This window comes from Cynocephalus volans, chromosome 14 (genome assembly GCF_027409185.1).
Source record: "Cynocephalus volans isolate mCynVol1 chromosome 14, mCynVol1.pri, whole genome shotgun sequence".
Lineage (NCBI taxonomy): Eukaryota > Metazoa > Chordata > Mammalia > Dermoptera > Cynocephalidae > Cynocephalus > Cynocephalus volans.
Genome location: NC_084473.1, coordinates 88,315,280 through 88,337,553, shown reverse-complemented (window position 1 = coordinate 88,337,553; position 22,274 = coordinate 88,315,280). Strand labels below are relative to the sequence as shown.

Below are 22,274 nucleotides of genomic sequence, written 5' to 3'. Positions count from 1 at the left end.
CAGGATTAAATAAGATAACGCACATAAGGGCCCAGCACATGGGTCATAAATGGAGGATATTGTTATTCTTCACATATGTGTTTCTTCCCTACAAACGTGTAGGTCCCCACACACCTAGGAAGAATGTCTTATGCTTAATTTCATTTAATAAAGTAACACATAGTTATTATTTATCCCTCCTGACAATTTATATTCTGGGAAAACATTAGAAAATTTTACCCTGTACACTTCACATACACAGAGATGCAATATCAGAATTGTGAAGTGTTGTGCCAAAAGACAAGCGAGCAGTGTTTCCCATGGGAGGCAGGGAGCTCGGAAGGTCAAGCTGGACCTTCAGGAGTTGTGCTGTGGGCAAGTGTGGACACAGGCAGCACACAAGCAAAGCAGCGGGGCTCATCTACACCTGTGCCCTCTCACTGAAGCTCCATCTCGCTTTAAGATCTTTTGAGGAAGGGTAATTAAGGATTTCTTAGGGTGTAGTAACACAAGGGAGTTAATTGTGGGAGGGAAGTAAATACTAAACTAATAAAACCTAGGAGGTAGAAAAAAATCAAGTAAAATAAACTACAGACAGTTAATATTACAAAAAGAACATGGTATCGTTTGTCTTCACCAGCTTCTATGCAATACCGACTCAGTGGTTTGAAACCACCTCACTTTATTCCAGTCCACAGTACCTGGGTGTAATGCACAGTCCCTAGGCGTCACCCTTGATTTTATCTGAAGAAAGCACAGCTCTCATTAGCAGTTGGAAGATTTCATTTTTGAAAAACAACTGCTTCCTAAATTTTATCTTTTTGTTTTCATTTTTCATCAAAGGGACATTTTCTAGAATTGAACCCTGAAATCCATCAAATTCATACGAATTATAAATTTGGTGAGTCAGAAATATGAGTAATTTTTGTCAAAGTCCTCAAAGACTAAAAAATAAACTAAAGATTTAAATCTGGCTCCATATACGAGGGTACTTTAAAAAGTTCATGTAGAGAATTGTTACCTTTTAATTTTATATTTCTACAAACTTTTTGAGGTACCCTTGTATTCCATGCTAAATATAAATATGTTACATATTTACAGCCTCACCTTAGAAATCAATTGCTTAACACTTAATGGCTACAGGAAGTTCATTTTTAATTCCACTCTCGCAGCAGATTACTTACCTGGGGAGAAAAGGTCCATGTTTTGGGCTTTTTAGGCTGCCATGTGGCTCTAACTGTATGAATGTTGCTCAGAACCTGAAATGAGATTTTCCCATTTGAGACTGTGTTGTAGAAAGTGCTTTGAAACATCACCACTTCCACGTCCCAGAGAGTTAACAGTGGCTGTACTGGGTGGAGCAGATGGGGAGGGGGGACCTTCACTTTTTACTTCATGCAATTGCGTAATGTTTATTTTTCTTTTTAAATCAAGTAAAATAATTACTGAAAAACAAGTTCCAGTACTTTATTCATAAAACAATGAAGGAACTGATAAAATGAATTCAGACTTGGAGACTGTGCTAGTAATATACTAAGTGAAATACTTAATATCTGGGACAAGTTTACCAGAAAAGTAAGTGAAATTTTAGGTAAAAATGGCCTTTTAAGACATGTGACCTATATAAGCATTTCATATAGAAATGTCTTTCACTAAGACAGACAATGCTAACAGCTCGGATACACGGTGACATTTTTCTTCAAGATCTCTAGGCCCATAAATTATATTCTTCCTGCAATTTAATCTCTTATAAAATGCTGTATTGAAGAAGTTAATACTATAATTACATAAAACAATGAAACACAAAAGGAACAAAAGAGTTCAAATTCTGTAGAGTTATGGCCAAAATTGACATCTTCCAAAGGAACAGATAATACGTAATTTTTATTTTAAATAAAAATATTTTAGTATAACACTTCCAAAACTGAGCTTTAAATATAATTAAAAATAATCCCAGGATTGGCCAGTTAGCTCAGTAGGTCAGAGCGTGGTGCTGAACACTAAGGTCCAGGGTTTGATCCCCGTACTGTCCAGCTGCAAACAAACAAACAAACCCCAAATGTGTCATATTAGATCAAATTCAATTTACTGCCGCCCATGTCCCTCTTAGTAGGCTCCTAGGAGTATTATATGGGCAGCTGAGTTGTTTTCCATATAAACAAAATCTGCATTTCCTTCAATAACTAATATATTAATTTATTTAAACTTTTCCTGAAATAATATATATTCTCAATCTGTACTCTTGGAGTACAAACTCCTTCTGATTATTACCTGTTTATTAATGTAAGACTGCATTTATTTATTCTAAGGTCCCTCTTGGTTTTTCAAATGTTTCCTACTTCTAACATTCATGAAGTCCTCTGCTGTCATCAAAACTGAAATCCCATGGTATCTCTGCTTTTATCTTTTCAACTTGGTGAATCCTGATATTGAAGTTTAGACTTAGGAGTAACTTCTTTTGCTTGATAATTTTACATCTTTCTTGATTTATAGACTCTGAGAGCTAAAAAGGACTTGGTCCAACCATCTCACTATACGTTTGAGAAAACTGCAGCCCCAGATGATGAATAAATGCTCAGAATCATACTGTTTTCCGCACAAAACCAGATACAAAGGATGAAGTAATCAAGAATTTTTAAAAAAATTTCGATACTTAATTCAGCATTAAGAACTGCATTAAGAATGCAGAAGGACTTCTGCTCAACTGAGTTTATGCTTCAATGTACCCACCCCCTAATGTGACAAAAGACATAAACACACAGATTTAAGAAGCTGAGCAAGCCCCAAACAGGATAAACCCAAGTGCTGAAAGAAAAGAACTGTAAACTGAGAATTCTATACCAAGTGAAAACATCCTTTGGGAATGAAGGAGAAATGGTGACATTCTCAGGTAAGTATAAGAGAATTTGTTACCAGCAGACATACCCTAAAAGAATGGTTAAAGGAAATTTTCTAAACAGAAAAGACATGGTAAAAGAAGGAATCTTAGAACATTAAGGAGGAAAAAAGAACAATGAAAACAGTAAAAATATGAGTAAACATTACAGATTTTCTCTAGAGTTTTCTAAATTATCTTTGATGATTGACATGAAAATTACAATACTGTGTGATGTGGCTCTCACTGTATGTAGAGGAAACATTTAAGACAATATTATACATGAGGGAGGGTAAAGAGAATTAAAAGGAGGTACGGTTTGTATTCATCACTCCAACTGGAATGTTGACACTAGTAGACTGCAGTAAATTAGGTATGTGTAAAATAATACCTAGCGCAACTGCTAGGCAAGCTATCCAAAGAGATCCAGTCATCAGGACTACAGATGATTCAGAATGGGGTTCTAAAAAATGTTCAAGTAACACAAAAGAAGGCAGGAAAAAGAAAACAGAGGAAGAAGAACGAGAGTGAACAAAGAGAAAACGAATAATAAAGCAGCAGACTAAATGCCCGAGGTTCCCTCTCATGCCTGCCCACTCTGCAGGCTCTGCCGTGCCTTCAGGTGGTTGCTTCTGTACGGTTGCTATTGCTGGGCGGGTTGGTCCGAAAGGAGCTTACTTAGCCATTAGGGAGGTGGTACCACATTGATTAGTTTTAATAATAATGCTTTTTATTTGTAACTACGCTTAGATTTATTAAAGAAGCACTCTTAAATAAGTAAATAGCATAAGTATTTGTGTAACTATTAAATACATTCTGTAACTTCGCAAATTGAAAATCGGACATAACTTTGTTTCATAAATTAACTATTATTTTGATATAATATAAGTTCTATTATTTTGATATGTTATTCAAAAATAAAATTCCGGTCTTTGTTGTATGTTCTCATATGTGAGAATAGAGAGGTACAGGAAAAAGTATCAAACCAGATCTAAGAGAAAGAAGGCCGTTCATCTCTTCTGGGTTGCTGACGACACCTACTGGCTCATTCACAGCAGTGGTTTTGTGCAGAGTATAGAAATGAGGGAGGATCACTGTAATAACACGAGTTCATTTATTTATTCCAAGTTCAGATGGAGGAAAGAAAGGCACTTTCATCATGCTGGCAGTCAGAAGTATACTCAGCATGAGTAAAACCCAGCCCACATCAACTCCCCCCAAGCCGATCCTCTTCTGGGATTCCCTATCTCACTCATCCAGATGCAGAAGTTGGGGACCTACTGCCATGCTTGACACACCCCACCCTCCCTCCCCCTCTATATCCAACCCATCACCAAATTTTGTTGATTCTTACCTCCCAAATCTCTCTCTATCCACAAATCTCCTATCCTCCTCTACGTCTCTAGCCCATCACTATCATCTCTCATCTAGTCACGTTTACAAAGCATTTACTATGTTCTGTGTACTGCTCTAAATGTCTTGTTTGTATTGACTCACTTACTCTTCACATAGACCCTAAGAGATGTGTGCCAGATGAGGAAAGAGAAAAAGCAAGGTCAAGTAATTTGGTCAGGGTCTCACATCCAGCAAAGGGTGGAGCCAGGGTTAATCTTAAGCAAACTGGCTCCAGAATGTGTTCTCTTGAAGATGACAATTTGTCTTTTGACCATCACGCTGTGCCATAGCCCCCTAAATGGTCTACTAATGTTCCCTCTGGCTCCCCTCCAATCCATTCTTCAGTGAGGAGACAGAGATCTTCCCAAAACATCAGTATAATCATGTCACCTACTTCAATGACTTTTACTGTTTTTAGGATTAAAACAAAACTTGGAATCATGGCTTACAGTGTCATCCACAGTATCCCTTCCTGCCATCTCCCACTCCATCTCATTCTGCACTTCCTCTTGCTCTCTCCACTCAGCCTCACTGGCCTCCCACTTCCCAAATCCTTTCCCAACAGAACCTTTGCCTGTGCTGTGCCTTTGGCCAGGTACGCACTTCTCTTTTCCCTTCCTTATTAAGGCCTGTTCACCCCTCAGATCTCAGCTCAAGCACTGCCTCCTCAGGATTGAGCTTCAGCTATTGATGTGACAACTATTTCTAGTGTAAGTATCTAGTGCTATAAATTTCCCTCTAAGCAATGCTTTAGCTAACATCCCAACGAATTACGTTATGTTGCATTTCCATTTTTTATTCAGTTTGAGATATTTTCTAATTTCCCTTGAAATTTTCTTTTAACTCACTGATTATTGAGAAGTCTGTTGTTTAATTTCCAAGTATTTAAAAATTTTTCCACTTATCTTTCTGATTTCTAATTTAATTCCATTTGGTCAAGAAACATACATTGTATGATTACAATTCTTTTAAATTTGTCTAGGTTTTTCTGACACAGGACCATTTGAGTTGGTGAATATTCCATATGTACTTAAAGGAACGTGTATTTTACTATTTTGAGGTGAAATATCAATTAGATCTAATTTTTTAATATGCTATTCACTTCTCTTATATCCTTACTGATTTTCTGTCCACATGTTTACATATTACTGAGAGAAGTGTTAAAGTCTCCAACTATAAGTGTGGCTTTGCCTGTTTCTCTTTTCAGTTCTATCAATTTTTACTTCATGTATTTTGAAGCTCTGATGTTAGGTGTGTACACATTTAGCATTGTTATGTCTTCTTGGTGAATTATCTTTTATCTTTATGTAATATCTAAAGTCTTCTTTGTCTGCTATTAATATCTTTTGAACGGTTTATCTTTTTCCATCCTTCTACTTTTAAACTACATATACTGTTATACTTAAAGATGAGCTTCTTGTACATAACATATAGTTGTTTCTCTCAGTGTGGTTTTAATTTGCATTTCCCTGATGACTTATTATATGTTGAGTATATTTTTATATGCCTATTGATTTTTCATATATTTTCTTTTTTGAAGTGCCTATTCAAGTCTTTTGCCCATTTAAAAAATTGAATTATCTTTTTATTTCTTGGAAATCCTTGACTTGTTTCTGATCTTAGGGAAAAAGTGTTCAATATTTCACTATTAAAAGTATGATGATGCTAGTTTTAATGTTTTCTTGTCACACTTTACCAATTTGAGGAAATTCCCTTCTACTCCTAGTTTGTACAGAATTTTTTTTTAAATGAATGACCACATGATTTTTCCTCTTTGTTCTGTTTATATGGCAAATTGCAATGATTGACTTTCAAATATTAAATGTTGGTTACAAAGGAGTGTACATTTGAATTCCTGAAATAAACTCCAGTTGGTCATGATATATTGTCTTTTTTATATACTCCTAGATTCAATTTAATAATATTTTAGTTTCTATATTCATGAGAGATACTGTAGTTTTTCTTTCTTGTAATGTCTTGTCATATTTTGGTATCATGTTTTTCCTGGCCTTATGAAATGAGTTAGGAAGCATTTCCTCTTTACTGATTCTTTGGAAGTGTTTGTATAAGTTTAGTATTATTTCTTCCTTAAACATGTGGAAGAAGCCATTTGGGCCTGGTGTTTTCTTTGTGGAAACATATTTCTCTGCATTTATAATTTCTTTAACAGAGATTATTCAAATTTTCTTTTTCTTCTTGTGTCAGGTTAGTAAATTATGGCTTTCCAGGAATCTACCCATTGCATCAATGTTGTGAAATTTACTGGCATAAAGTTGTTTATAATATTCCTTTATCATCCTCTTAATGTCTGCAGGATTTGTGATAATGTCTCTATTTCCATGTCAGATATTGATAATTTGTTTGCTCCTTTTAAAATTTTTTGATCAGTCTTACTAAGCATCTTTCAATTTTATTAGACTCCTAAGAATCAACTTTTATCTTTATTTTCTCTTTTGTTCATCTGTTTTCTATTTCATTAATTTGTACTCTTATCTTTATTATTCCCTCCTTCCTACTTTCTTCAGGTTTAACTCACTCTTCTTTTTTCTAGACTCTTGAATTGGTAGCTTAGATCACTGATTTTTAATTTTTCCTCTTTTCTAATATGTGCAATTAAAACTATAAATTTCCATCTAAGTACTATTTAAGCTGTATCTCATAAAAAATTAATTAATTTTTTAAGAATCATTCAAACTTTTGTTTGGTACTGGGTAAAAAATACTCTTAGAAATCAGGGAGGAGTTGAATGGAAAAGGGCACAATGAAACTTTGTATAGTGATAGCAATGATCCATACCATTGGGGCACTGGTTATGCAGGTGTGTACATTTGTCAAAAACACAACAGTCTACACTTAAGATCTCAACTGTATACAACACTAGACGACAGGTATCAGTAACTTTTTACAGGTGAAAAAATCTAAGGCTCAGAGGAGCTAATCATGATGTACTAACATCGCACATTCAGCAACTGAAAGAGCCAGGGGTTAAACCTACATTTAACCCATCAGAACCTGTTTACGTCATCAGAACCAGTGTGATTTTGCATTCTACCACATATTATTTCATATATATATACATATATATTTTATACATGTATACATGTATATACATATAGAGAGAGAAAGAGAGCAATTGAGAGAAAGAAAGTACGTGTTTAATGCAGTACATGTGTAATATGTGGCTTTAAAAATTGTTTTTCCATCATCCTGGTGTGAATTGACCCGTTCCTCAATAAGCTCACCTTACTACCATCAAATAGACAGAGGCGTACATGTCTGCTCAGAACCTGAATGCTCATTCCTGGAAAAGGAATCATTTTGCAGCTCCATAGGGTCAGAATCAATGAAACACGACTTGGACTTGACCTAATCTGAAAGAAAAATGGGTTATAAAGAAGTTTACTTTTACCATTTATAACACAGATCCACTTTCCAAAGCATCCTTTATAAATACAGTTTAACAAAATGTATATAAAGAAAAGAAAAACTTTTGCGCAAACACACATACACGAGAAAAGTTTCAAAACTTTGTTCATGTAAAATCAAAACCATTCATTTTAGGTGAATTTTTCATAAAGTTATATTTGAAATATTTACATTTTTTCTTAAATACATAAAAATTGTGATAAAAAGAACAGTCAGTACCATCAGTAAAATATATGACCTGACTACAGAATCAATGTGTTCCAGTCCCCAGGTTCATTCTACAGAATGTACAGAAAGCTACCACAACATAATACCCATTAATACCATCCACCTAACACCTCCTTGCTTTGATTCCAAGCAATTATTTACAGTGTTCCTTGGCTTCTTATATCGATGTTTTGACAAAGAAAATGCAGTATTTGATGTGATTATTCAAATCCACTTCACAGGTATAGTTCAGATTGTGAGTAAACAAATTGGTATTCTATTTTTTATTGAAATGTATTGATTACGGGCCGAGCCCGTGGTGCACTCGGGAGAGTGCAGCGCTGGGAGCGCAGCGACGCTCCCGCCGTGGGTTCGGATCCTATATAGGAATGGCCGGTGCACTCACTGGCTGAGTGCCAGTCACGAAAAAGACAAAAAAAAAAAAAAAAAAGAAATGTATTGATTACACATATTTGTGGGGCACAGAGTTGAATATCAGTACATGTAAATAATGTGTGATATCAAATCAGGGTAATTAGCATATTCATCATTATAAAACTTAATCATTTATTTTTTATTTCTTAAAAACAGCTTTAATTAATGTTTACATTCTCCTTTATAGTCACAAGCCTTTTCATTTAAATAACTTATACTGTTGCAGAAAATAACTCAATATCTAATGGTTTGTCAACTTTTCAATTTAAGAAATGAGAGATAAATATTTAGTTCTCTGGGCACAATTTCCTAAAATCATTATTCTTATTATTACCACTTTTTTTTTTTTTGGCAGCTGGCCGGTGTGGGGATCTGAACCCTTAACCTTAGTGTTATAACACTGCGCTCTAACCTACTGAGCTACGTGGCTAGCCCCAAGTTCCTAAAATTAAATGCCATTTATGCAAGTACTAGCACACTAAACGGACCAAATATAACATCTTTGTTGACTTGCAATAAAAGATACATAATACCAAGAATGTTCCAGGTGATATTCCAGTTGAGAGAAAAAAGGGCACTAAAATTCTGCACTATCCCTCCCCACAAACCTGACCACACTGTCCTCTACTCTAAACTTGAGGCCTGGGGAAGGTGGGGAGAAAAAGTAGAAGGTAAACAGGAAGGGGAGTGGTGTGCTCTAATGAGGTTTATATCTGCTAAAGAGGAGGGGAGCAGAATTAAATATCAAGAATATTTCCAACTTCAAATACCGGGATACCAGGAATCCTTTGCTCTTAGCACTACCCAAAAAAGTATAATCATAAAGTCCTGCCAACTTCTTCATTCCTGCCTAATTAGAATAATGTGCTGCTTACTACTAGCACTAACAATAATGTTGATACCGGCTAACATTTACTGAGTTCTTATCAAGTGCCAGTCACTGTTCTAAGCCTCTCGTACATATAATGTAATTTTCACAACAATCCTATGTTGGAAGTATTATTATTATTATTATTATTCCCTTTTTGCAGATGAAGAAATTGAGACAAAGAAAGATTAATATAGAAACCTAGTATTATTTCCTTTGTAACAATGAAAGAACAGAGCAATGGAGAAGAGAAACAAGACAAAGTCAAGGTGACAAGTCCAAGTTTTGCCTTAGCTATAAAAATATTACTGTTTCAGAATTACAGTACAGAAACAATTTTTTGTTTTCTATAATGCATTAATCAATTTACAAGCTATCTGTATACTTGCAACCATGACAAAATCTGGCAAAGTTACAAATTTACCGACAGAGACTGTACTTACAGTGCCTGCTTTAGCATCCCACATTAGATCTCTGAAGGCCAGTTGTGAAGGTGTGAGCTCTGGCTGTAAGAAGTAACTTGCATGAAATTGATTCCCTGCAAAAATAACTTTCCTTTATTTTCTTACCAAAAAAAAAAAAGGACTAAAATTCAAAACCCCAAATCCATGATGTTATACTACAAACTTAAGAATCACACACTTCCAAAATGCTAAGCTGCTTACTAGGAGCTTGCTTTCCAAGACAGATGTGCCAATATAGATTTACACATAAAAACAACAGTAGGAAACTTAAAGATATGCTATGGGGCAAATGTGTCCCCTAAAAGTTCATGTATTGGAAACTTGATCTCCATTGTAAGTGTTAAGAGGGTGGGAAACCCAATTATGGTATTTAAAAAGTGGGGCCTTTAAGAGGTGATTCGATTGTGAGGACTGTGCCCTTGTGAATGGATTGATCCATTCATGGAGCAATGGGCATGGTTCTGATGGCTTCATAAGGAGAGAGAGAAATTTAGCTCTTCCTTGCTCAGCCCATTCTTGCAATGTGACACCTTGTGTCACTGTATAAGGTGGCCCTCACCAGATATGCTCCCTGGACTATGGGATTCCCAGCCTCCAAAACTGTAAGAAATAAATTCTATTTCTTTATAAATTACAAAGTTTTTGGTATTCTGCTCTAAGCGACAGAAATGGATTGAAACAAGATAAGAGCTCATCTTAAAGCACCTTTAAAAAAGATTTTAAAGACTTTTAGGACAATGACATGCCCCATGATATAGATGATCCACTTAAATATTTTGTAAAATGCAGAAATCTGTAAACACTTTTTGGAGATTTTAGAAAAAATACATAATCATTCATAGTTTCACCTTTCATACAAAAGCATTTTTACATTCTTCTTCCACATGTTAGTGGAATGAAGAATACTTATTACAATATCATTTATTCATTCAAAATAATTTTTGAATCCCTGCCCTGTGCCAGGTACTGTGCTGAACTAGAAATACGATGGTACTTCAGAAAATTCATGGAAACATAGAATTAAAAGATAATAAAAATCTTTCCCTGAACTTTTTGAAGTACCCTGTACAAAGGTGAATCAGAAAGCTATGTCCCCTGCCCTCATTAGCTTACAGTTGAGTGAGAAAAACAATTTTTTTTAAAAAAGTAAGTAAATAAGCAAATAAGTAAAATAATTAGAAGCTAACAGCTATACAGGATGCCAAGTGGATGTGAGTAGGGATTGTCTACATTACGTAAGGAAGGCATCTCTGGAAAGGTGGCCTTTTCCCTGAGGAAGATGAGGAGCTGGACACTGAGGGAGGGCTGAGAAGAGCATTCCCAGCAGGGGCGACCTCAAAGCAGCCCTTGCGGGGATAACTCAGCTACTCCGGGTTTACGGGAGACCCTCACCCCTCAACATGACTCTTCTTTAAAATGAGCTTATAGACAACATTTGCCAAGTACAGGGAAATCCAAGAATGAATATTGAAACAGAAACACCAAAAGGAGCCACCTCTGTGGAAAGGTCTTGCTGTGGAGAGGAGCAGAGAAAAGGAGGCTTCGGCTAGAATGGAACAGGGCTGGAGGGGCTGGTTCTTACAGATGAGAGGCATCAGGGGTGCTGGTGCTACAGACGGGGGAATCAACCAGGGGTAAGAGGCGCAGGCTAAAGATACAGGAAAGGGCTGACAACTAAAGGAGTCACGTTTCTGAAAAAAAGCAAGGGGCCAGAACCCAGAGCACATGTAAACAGACTGGCCCGATAGGACCGGGGATCCTTCTTCACTGTCACAGGAAGGACAAGGAGAAGATGGGCTCCGAAGAGATATGAGATGTAACGTTTTCCTGTAACTTGCTTTGGCTATGCACAGAAAAATTAAATGTAAACCTTGACTGCCTAACTAAAAGAGTGTGATAGCTGACAGACACGTGTTACCTTCCTCCAGAAGCTGGAAGAGTGTGGCGGGCCGGAACCCAGAGGGAATAGCTCCCATCGTGGTTAACACATCAACAGTGTTTATTTGCTGAAGAAAGTAAAAACAAAATTGATTTGCTTGTTTTCACTCATGTTTCCTCACCTCTATAATACTTTCTTTCTATCACTATAGCAATTTTACAGACTTTAGTGCAAGAACTGTGCAATTTAACTCAAATTCCTGAGAGGACACCATCACTGAATCTTGGCCTCTCTGTGCTCCAGACCAGCTGCTTCAATTACACCCCTTATCAAATGTACCTGTTCCACAGGGTACTGCCATTTAACATAGGAGTTAAATGATACGCACTGAAGAATTAATGAATTTTTTGTGTATGTGTTCACACGCACAAGCATGTCCTTATAAGCAGCAAGTAGAGTAAAAGGTCAGGAAAGATACTGATAAAGTTTGGATGTGTTGTTCCTCCCAAACTCATGTGGAAATTTGATCTCCAATGTAGCGGTGTTGGAAACTAATTGAGTCATGGGGGCGGATCCCTCATGAATGGGTTAATGCTCTCCCTGGGGGGTGGGGGCCTGAGCCACTTCTCCTTCTATTAGTTCCCAGAGAGCTGATTGTTTAAAAGGATCCTGGCACCTCCCCCCTCTCTCTCTTGCTTCCTGTCGCCATGTGGTCTACTTGTACCCGCCCCGCTGCCTGCCACTTTCCACCATGAGTAGAAGCAGCCTGAGGTCCACGTCAGATGCAACTATCCCAGAATCATAAGCCAAATAAACAGACTAAAACAGATACTTACTAACCTCCTGGTGATTACTTATGGGAGTCGGGGAAGGATTTTCATTTTGCTCTGTAATTTTTTTTAAATAATAGGATTATGGATAATCTCTTACTTTTTGAGCTTTTCAGAAATTTTCAAATAGTATAAATTCTCACACACACACACACACACACACACACACACACACACACACAAACGGGGGGGGGGGAAGAAGATATAACAACCACAATTATTTGAAGTTGATAAGACAAGCAAACAGAAAGGACATTGTTGTGGGGGAGGGGGGAGGGAGAAGGGAGGGAGGTTTTGGTGATGGGGAGCAATAATCAGCTACAATGTATATCGACAAAATAAAATTAAAAAAAAAAAAAAAAAGAAATTTTCAAATAGTAACAGAAATTTAACATCAGTCTTCACCCAAATGATGGAAAATTCAGGTAAGGTAAATGAGAATATTTCCAAGCCTTCAAATCACACCACGAATGAGATGATCTACTTTTTGTACAAAAGACCTAATGAGAGATGCTACTTGGAGCACAGGCCTACTTAACTGGAAATATAAATCTTACGCTCTGTACATTCCATGCCCTGTACCCAGTGTAAGATCCACCACTATCTTCCATAGTCTCCATCCTGTTTCGAATCTGAACTCAGTCAGAACTGTTAGGTAACAAAATGAGACATCATTAACAAGACAGGAGATACCAACCTCTGAGACAGCTTTTCGAACAGCACTCCAGTGGGAATCAGTTCTGGAGAGACAAAACAGCAAGGTAAGTGCAGGGAGAGTTTAGGCCTACTCACGCAACTAAAAGACTTCATTAATCAAAGAACAAAGCACATACTGGCAGTAAGTTCTGAAAACCTAAGTCTTCAGATACAACTAAGATAGAACTAAGTGCACTAAAAATGATTACAAAATTATAGTAACGATCTTTAAGCAAATAATAACATGAAAAGCTCTCAAGGTACAAGCTGTCTCCACTTCAAGAAATTCTTGAATTATTTATAATAGTAAAAATAAACACAAAGTTTCCTAAAGCTACTTTGACATGCTCTCACCCCTGTGTACCTTTGCTTAACTTCTGTGCCATCTGCTGTTTCATCCACCACCTCTACGTCTTCTTCACTGCCCTCTTCACTTGATTCTTGGCCTTCTTTATTATAAGGCTGAAAAATCATTGAAATATGAAGTGCTTTTTTAACTAATGCAAAAATCAACCAAGAAAAATGCCAGTGGGAATTTAGTATATAATGGGCATTTCAAAAATCAGTGGGAAAAGGGCTGGCCCGTGGCTCACTTGGGAGAGTGTGGTGCTGATAAAACCAAGGCCACGGGTTCGGATCCCTATATAGGGATGGTCGGTTAGCTCAGTTGGGAGAGCGTGGTGCTGACAACACCAAGTCAAGGGTTAGGATCCCTATGTAGGGATAGCCGGTTAGCTCACTTGGGAGAGCGTGGTGCTGACAACACCAAGACAAGGGTTAAGATCCCTTCACCAGTCATCTTTAAAAAAAATAAAAATCAGTGAGAAAAAGATTTTCAACACATGATTGACAACTTCACTGTTTTGAAAAATGGTAAGGACTGATGTGCAAGTTTAATCAAAATAAATTCCAGATGAAATTTATTCAAATGAAAAAAAAAGAACTAAAGATACAAATATATAAAAGCATTAGAAGAAAATAATCTTGAGATGGGAGAACTCTTTTCAATTATGATACCAAAACCAAAAATTATATATAAAAACACTGACAGATTTAGCTACATAAAAAAATAAACACGGTTGCAAGCCAACAAAGAAAATATCTAACACAAATTTCTAACAATTTCTAAGCGTTAGTATACTTATTATTAAAATATTACAAAAACTCTTACAAATCAACATGAAAAAGATTTTTTAAAGTCCCTTAGAAAAATGGCCAAAAAACCCCTGAAAATGCAATTCACAAAGAAGAGATACAAATGATCATAAAGCATATGTAATGATGCTCAAACTCATTAGGAGTACGATAAATGCAAATAAAAACAAGAATGAGTTTTTTTGCTGGTCATACTGGCAAAAACAAAAAAAGACTGACAGCAGCCCTAACTGGCAAATGTAGGGGAAATGAGCTCTCCAGATGCTGGCTGTGGGAGTACAAATTGGCATAACTTCTTCTCTGAAAGGCAAATTTGCAAAATGTAAGCCCTTTGTTCAAAACCAGTGCCTAACAGCCAGGGATTCGTCAAAGGAGAACAACCGGGCAAGTCCACACAGACGTACGTGCAGGTTCATCACAGCAGAGGTTGCTGGTTGGCTACCACCTCTCCACTTCTTTTCTAACAGAATCCTGACTGTAGCAATGAGCCAGCTAAAAGACTACATTTTCCAAGCCTTCCTTGCAGCTAGGTGTTGCCAGCAAACTAAATGCTGGTCAGGGTACCAAATGCTGATATAACTGAAAGGTTTTTGTGTAACTTTCAGGAAACTTTCTTAAAAAGGTAGCAGCTCGTGCCTTTTGACTCCTTCTTCCCCGAATTTCTCCTTTTTCTGCTTGGAATCATTAAAAGATCCAGCAGCTGACTTAAAACTGAAGAGGTAACTCTAGGAAGAGCTACCTCACATCTAACTACGGAGTAAAATATTAGATAGGGCCTTAACCAATCCTTGATTGCCTGCCTCCAACTTCTTCCACACTTGTGTAAAATCTGTTACTACCTTATGTAAGCTACTTTTGGGGGATCTTCTGTAACTCACAGGGGAAGCTAATCCTAGTTTCTCTGCATCATAATTGGTAGTGATTATAGGTTGGAAACAATCTAAATTTCCATCTAAATGAGAATGGAATATTTGCTGCCATTGAAAAAGAGGATCTAGCCCTGCCCTGCACAATACAGCAGCCCCTTGACACATGTGGCTGAGTTCCTGAAATTAGTCCAATTGAGATGTGCTGTAAATGTAACGTACGCACTGGATTTTGAACTTAATACAAAAAAAAGAAAATAAAATTACTCAATATTTTTAAATACTGATTACATGTTGAAATATTTTTGATATATTGAATAATATAAAAAATTATTAAAAATAATTCCACTTGTTTTCTTTTACTTTTTTTTTAATGTGTGTAATGAAAAAACGTATATTTGATCTTTTTCCAGGTTCCTGGCACAGAGTTTCTAAAACTCTTGGAATTTCCTGAATGAAAGGAGTGTGTTTTCTTATTCATAATGAGTCTCTTTCACCCATTCCTGAATTTATGCTAACAAGGTGACTCTAGGTGGCCCCTAGACAGCTTCAGGAGGGGGGCTGGTTGCCAGAGAAACCAACCAAGGGATTAGAGATTGGAAATTTCAGCCCCACCCTCCAACCCTGGGGAGGGAAAAGGAGACGAACTGGTGGTTGAGTTAATTACCAAAGACCAAAGATTTAGTTAACGCCATTAATGAAACCTCCATTAAACCCCCCAAATGATGGGTTCAGGGAGGATCCAGCCTGGTGAACACATCGAGGTGCTGGTAGGATGGCACGCACAGAGAGGGCCTGCAAGCCGCCCCCCACCAACACCTTGCCCTATGCATCTCTTCTATTTGGCTGTTGCTGAGTTGGATCCTTTATAATAAACTGGTTAATGCAAGCAAAGTGTTTTCCTGACTTCCATGAGTCACTCTAGTGAATGATCAAACCCTTTAGGAGGAGGTAAGAGAACTCCTAAATTTACAGCCAGTCAGTCAGAAGTATGGGTGGTTCCTGGGACTTGTGACCAGCGTCTGAAGTGGGGGGCGGTCTTATGGGACTATGTCCTTAGGCTGTGAGGTCTATGTTCACTCCAGGAGTTAGTGTCAGAATTGAATTGAACTGCAGGACACCTAGTTGGTGTCAGAGAACTGAATGTGGAAAATGCACATATTTGGTGCCAGAGAAAAACCACCACTTAATGTTAATGTCACAAGTGGTATCAGAAAAAGACACCTCAATGTGGTTACTGGAAAATTTAAAATTACATATGTCATTTGTGTTCTATTTCTATTGGACAGTACTGATCCAGACAGATACTTACATTTCTTGCCATGGAAAATGACCATGCTGTATTATAAAATAAGAAAAAAATAGGCTACACACGTGTGTATACTATGTTCACATTTTGGTAAGAGCATCGTATATTTGTGGACGTTAACACAAAGTTATCTGTGGCTATGTTTCACAATGAACAATAAACTCCTATGAATTGTTATGACCCACATTAACCCACAAAGCTTCACTGTGAGATAAAGTTCCAGGGCTCACATGCATAACAGCACTTTACCAGGCCCCAGGACCATTAATACACCATGATTTCCCAAACCCTGTCCCTCTGTAAGTAAAGCAAATTTTATATCTCAAGTCATTCACTAGTCAGTTGATCAAAGAATACAGCTTAATGTTTTATTAAAAAATGAAAAGTTTTGAAGGAGAAAAGAAAGCATAAAGAACAAAGACTAACCTCCAGGTAGGTTCTGGGAATGAGACCTTCATTTCCTTGGGCATTCCTTGCTATCCACCAACCATCAGGGTTTTTTTCAATTATAAGGAGAATTTCACCTTTCTTAAAGCAAAAGAAAGTGAACATTTAAAAATAAAACTCATAATTATGAATGTATTTCATTACTAATGCTTCAAAATATATGCTGAAAAATGCAGTCTTTTCTTAATCCATTATTTATCCTAATTTTTATCAAAAAGTTCCCTACCACCCTACCCCTAAACCTATGTGACTATAAATGTGACTATGAATGACTTATTCCTTTTGGTTGCTTAACATCCCATATATTCAAAAGGTAACCATTTTTCACAATCGTTTTCAGGGCCCCATACTTATTTCAGTAATTCAGCTATTGTGTAAAATATTTTTGAATTTTTTATCTTTCTTTGGAAAAATGTCTTTCAGAAGCAGCATAAAAATCTCCAAAGAAAATCAATTCTATTAAAGTTAAACCATATTTTGAAGCAAAAATAGTATTTACCTAATATAAATACCCACCTAATTCACTAGATATTTTTTGAGTAACACTTGTCCATTCATAAAAATATAATCCATCTTTGAAGAACAAAGGATTTTCACTAATGAGGACATTCAAAAGCAAAGACTTTCTTAAAATATACATTACTGTCGAATATTGATGGCATTTTCTGGGAAAATTTGAAAAAAAAAAAAACCTTATGAATTAAACCATGTAATTAGTTGTACAATATACCTGTGTGTTTTATTAATCAGTTATTAAATTTAATGTTTAATAAATATAAGAACTAAGGTTCATATATTCATTAAAATTTCCTTCGTTCATTTCTCTAGCAGAAAGCATAGTCTCAAATCCCTTTAAAAACCATAACTATTCTTTCATCCCACCTGCCACCTACTTATGCAGACACCAAGCAAGCATGGCTGCAGGCCTTTCACATCTGAGTCAACAGGAAGAGCTGCTACTTAACAGCATACGAAGTGTTCTCTCCTGTCTTGAGATATGTACACTACCCTAACTTACCTGAAAAAATTTATACAGATGACAATCAAACATAAGTTAGAAAATTTTACCCCTAAATTAATTATCAACATCAAAGCTATTTTCATAAATCTCTAGAAGAAGTAACTTTAATAATAGAATCTCATGTTACTACTGCTTGTAAATCATAATTATTACTTATTTTATTTAAAAGACTGAGTCTTTAAAAACCTAGTATCAGGAATATGTAAAACAGGGGTACAGGGAAGCTTTCATATTCCGTTAGGCATGCACAGTTATCCTTAGGTTAGCATCCAGTCTGATTCTACCTGCCTTGAATGTCAGATCCCCGACTTGCTGGGCAGTGAAATCTCCAACTGCAATGTATTCTTTACTTGGTGCATGTCTGGGAGATTCACTTTCCTGTTTCTCTTCCTCTCCCTCTTCTGACTCTTCTTCCTCACCACAGCTTTCTCCACTTTCTTCTTCTTCATCATCTTCTTCAGAAGAATCGTCATCATCTGTTCTTTCAGTAGGCGCCCCATGTCTGCGGAAAATATTTCTATGACTAGGATCACTTGAAATAACATATAAGAACAGACCAAGTATGAGTATGACTTCTATATGTAGAAGAACTGTCCCATATTTGGAGCTGGCAAATGAAAGAAATAAGGGAAAGTGCAACTAATGGTTTCTCCCATCTAGCTAGGCATACGTGAGTTGAGGGACTGAGAGTGCAGAAGCAGCTAGCGTATCAGAGTCATATACATCAGATGCTAGAGCATGCTCTAGACTTGAGGCCAGGAGATTTGCAGTCAAGTCCTGGATTCTTCCATTCAGCAAACGCTGCTTCAGCATCACTACACAGTGCTTAAAGCATCCAATCTGTCCGTTTTTTTCCTATAAATTCTTTAATATATTGAAAATTATTGTTTTATAGCTCTTATTTGCTAATTTTCACATTTGGGTCATCTAAACTCCTACTAATTACTTTTTCTCTAGATTATAAGACATTTTTCCAGCTTTTTGAATCTATAGATTGGATCAGATTTGGGAAGTGCTCAGCCATTATTTCATCAAATATATTTCTCAGTTGCAAAACGTTCATGTGATTCTTTTTTTACATTTGAGTTCTCTTAAAATACTATACTTTCCCATTTTATCCATCTTTTCTTCTATTTTCTTTAACATATTAATCATTTTATTTGGAAGTTCCTGTCAGCTAACTCCACTATCTGGAACAGATTTAGGTCTGCTTTTACTGACTGCCTTATTACTTATCAATCATTTATTTCCCCCTTTTTTGCATCTCTAGCAATTTTTTTAATTACTGGATATTGTGAGGAACACAGTACTGGACATATTTAGAGACTTTGGATTATGTCATCTTCCTCTAAAGAGTGTTGAATTTTTTTATGTTACACTGCTAAATTACCTTGTTCCTGTTAAGGTCTGCTTTTAGGCATTGTTGGAGAAGATCTACTTCAGTTTTGTCTTTATTTCTAGATCATGGTTGTTACTCTTATGGAGTTTTCTTTACTCCTAGTGAATGGGCCTTCTGTGATCTCCACTAAATGCCTGAAGCATTCACCAAGGTCTCTACTCTAGCTAGTACAAACTCCAGTGTTTTTCCAGGACTGTGCAACCTACAGAATCTGTTAAACTCTCAGTCTTCTAGCAAATGCTTTTTGCCAGGCCTTCTGGAATCATACCCTATGTAGACCAGGAGTCCATTCAAATTTCTGGAGTTGTCTCTGCAACTCCCTTCTCTCTATGGCACCTCGCTCCACAAGTCCCAGAGGACTTAACAACTCTAAAATGTGATCTCTGTCTCCTCAGTACAATGAGACTGCTGTTTCCTACTTGGGACCCACCTTTCTGCACCATAGTCCATAAATTATCCCCAGGAAGAAGGTCTGGGTGAATGCAGGGCTCACCTCATGTGTCTCTGTGTATCAGGGATATCAGCCCAGCTTGGTTAATGGACAATGTCTTCTTCAAACAGCTGTTTTGTATATTTTGTCCAGATTTTATAGTTATTTATTGTGGGAAGGTGAGTCCAATACGAGCTTCTCTGTCATTCTCAGTACTAGAAATCCGTGGAAATTCTAGATTCCTTGTATCTACATCCTTTAGCATTTTTCCTAGGGTATAATGTAAAAGCTAGGCATTTGAAAGGTCTGAATTTTTTTTTTCTTTTGCTTCCCACAAATTGGGTTTGTTTATACCTTCAGGTCTTCTTGGCAATTTGCAAAAGGTATTATTAACATTCACTCCAGCAGAAAAATAATGCATGTTTCTGTTTCAAATTTTTAAAATATATTTATGAAAAGGGGAACTATCAAGTAAACAACCTCAATCATTTTCCTTCTACACATCAACACTGACATTTAAGGCATCATCCTTATTCTCTAACATTTCTCATTTAGCTTTTCGGGTCTGTTTTGTTTCCTATACTACATTATAAATTATCTGAGGGCAGAGACTATGACTTATACTTCTTTACATCTCTCATGGGGTTTAACACATTCTACTATACACAATAAATAGGTGTTGATTGATTATGCTGTTGGTGTCATTTGTTTATATCTATATTGTTATATGTCTTTATTTTGAGTCAAACAATAAAACTATTTGTGATATAATATCTGAAACAAGAACAACAAAAAAAGAAAGTAAGAGAAGAAGCATACTCAGTTATATTTTCTCTGCTTATGGCCACAGCAAGTTCCTGCAGTTGGTGGGTAAGCTTATCCAAAAGATTCTGTTCCTCTTCTTTCCTCTGATTATAGTTCCCAACAGGTGCAGGTTCATCGGCCTATGAAGGAATATAGGTTTATTTCATTGAAAAACTAACTTCAGTTTCCTATTATATTTATTTAAAAGAATAACAATGAAAAACTCCAATAAGTCCTATAGGACAAAATAAATATCAATGTGAGATTACACCTACCTAAGGGAAATAAATAAGATTTAAAAGAAATACAGATTAGGCCTGCCCGTGGCTCACTCGGTAGAATGTGGTGCTGATAACACCAAGGCCACGGGTTTGGATCCTATATAGGGATGGCCGGTTTGCTCACTGGCTGAGTGTGGTGCTGACAACACCAAGCCAAGGGTTGAGATCCCCTTACCGGTCATCTTTAAAAAAAAAAAAAAAAAAAAAAAAAAGAAATGCAGATTGAGTTGGAATGCCAACCAAATGAAAAAGTAAAATTATACCACTTGTCTGTTTCTGTTTTGTTTTCTTACTAAGTATTGCAGATCCTCCATAGTCAGTAAGGTATAGGTTCTGGCAGAAGATTGGCTTTAGGGACAAAAAGACAGGTGTCAATCCCAAGTTCTGCCATTTATAGACAGAGAAACATGGTTGCTTTACCTTTGAGAGCCTCAGTTTTCTCATCCATGAAACATAAATAAGTAGGTTTTCAAACTTAGGGTTACTCTGCCTCCCCTGCTGAAAAGTTCTGCGCCTTACTGAAGAAATGCAGAAGAGATGTTCAGTAACCACTTATCGCAGATGCTGTAAAGAGGATTCACAAATGGGCTGGGAGATGACTTTCAGACGCTTTGTATTTTAAATGCTCTGTGGGTCTCTGGTCCTAGACACCTAGTTAAAGCTCACTTTCATGTGAAAAAAAGTCCTGAAGGGATCATCAAAGGTAAATTGTCCTTCTACTCTAAACGCTGTGTGTGTGGCCCTGGGCAACTAACTGAAGCTCAGGCTCATATAAAAAAAAAATTCCTGAAGGGATTGCAAAGGGTAAATGCTCGTTCCTCCTATTTCTGCAGAGTCATTGATATCGGAGCTGCCATGTGATACAAGAGATTTCTTTACTACTTACTCTCAGGGCCAGAATATGTACTCTCTTCCCACAATGGAATTAAAATAAAAACAATTCTAAACTGTAAAACATAAAACTTATACAATGCAAAAATAAGAATAGCTTCTTCTGGATTTTCTGAGTCCTCAGTACTGGGTTAACTCATCAAAGCCGAACTTTTTTTGGTATTCAGAGCCCTGGCTTTTCTGCTCTGAAGTACATACTTTGTAAGCCTGTTGGGCAAGTCAGCTCTGACTGCCCTTAAACGTTACCATAACGCAAACCTGGGAACTTACTGGATGGAATTAATTTCCACTTAATGAAAAATATTTGTATAAGAAGAGATTTTTGGTAATATGATTAACAGTAATACTTACTTTGCTTAATTTTTGAAGAGTATTTTTATTTTCATCTATTGCCTGTTTTAACTGGATACATCTAAATTTTAAAAAGGAAAGAAAATACATTGATTTCTAGTGTCAGAACCAGAAAGCTATTTTATAAAATCGTTCACAGTCTTTGAGTAGGTAAGGCAATTAGCCATTGCATGAAGATGCTTTTCCACCCATTGGCTAAGACGATCCTCATAGCCAAACTCTAAGGTATACAGACATGATACTCAAGGCTCAGAAACCTTCAATGA

General features: G+C 36.6%; 1 protein-coding gene across 1 annotated transcript in view; it reads right to left on the bottom strand.

Annotated features, from left to right (window-relative positions):
- The window catches only part of NPHP1 (nephrocystin 1), a 50,342-nt gene that overhangs the window by 20,815 nt on the left and 7,253 nt on the right, over positions 1–22,274 (bottom strand). The window contains exons 3-12 of the mRNA XM_063078171.1: positions 22,009–22,069; positions 20,501–20,625; positions 18,141–18,354; positions 16,811–16,912; positions 13,419–13,516; positions 13,056–13,098; positions 11,568–11,655; positions 9,629–9,723; positions 7,492–7,620; positions 1,164–1,238 (exon numbers count right to left, since the gene is read on the bottom strand). Coding sequence (XP_062934241.1) covers positions 1,164–1,238; positions 7,492–7,620; positions 9,629–9,723; positions 11,568–11,655; positions 13,056–13,098; positions 13,419–13,516; positions 16,811–16,912; positions 18,141–18,354; positions 20,501–20,625; positions 22,009–22,069 — 1,030 coding nt within the window. The remainder of the gene's footprint in view (positions 1–1,163; positions 1,239–7,491; positions 7,621–9,628; positions 9,724–11,567; positions 11,656–13,055; positions 13,099–13,418; positions 13,517–16,810; positions 16,913–18,140; positions 18,355–20,500; positions 20,626–22,008; positions 22,070–22,274) is intronic.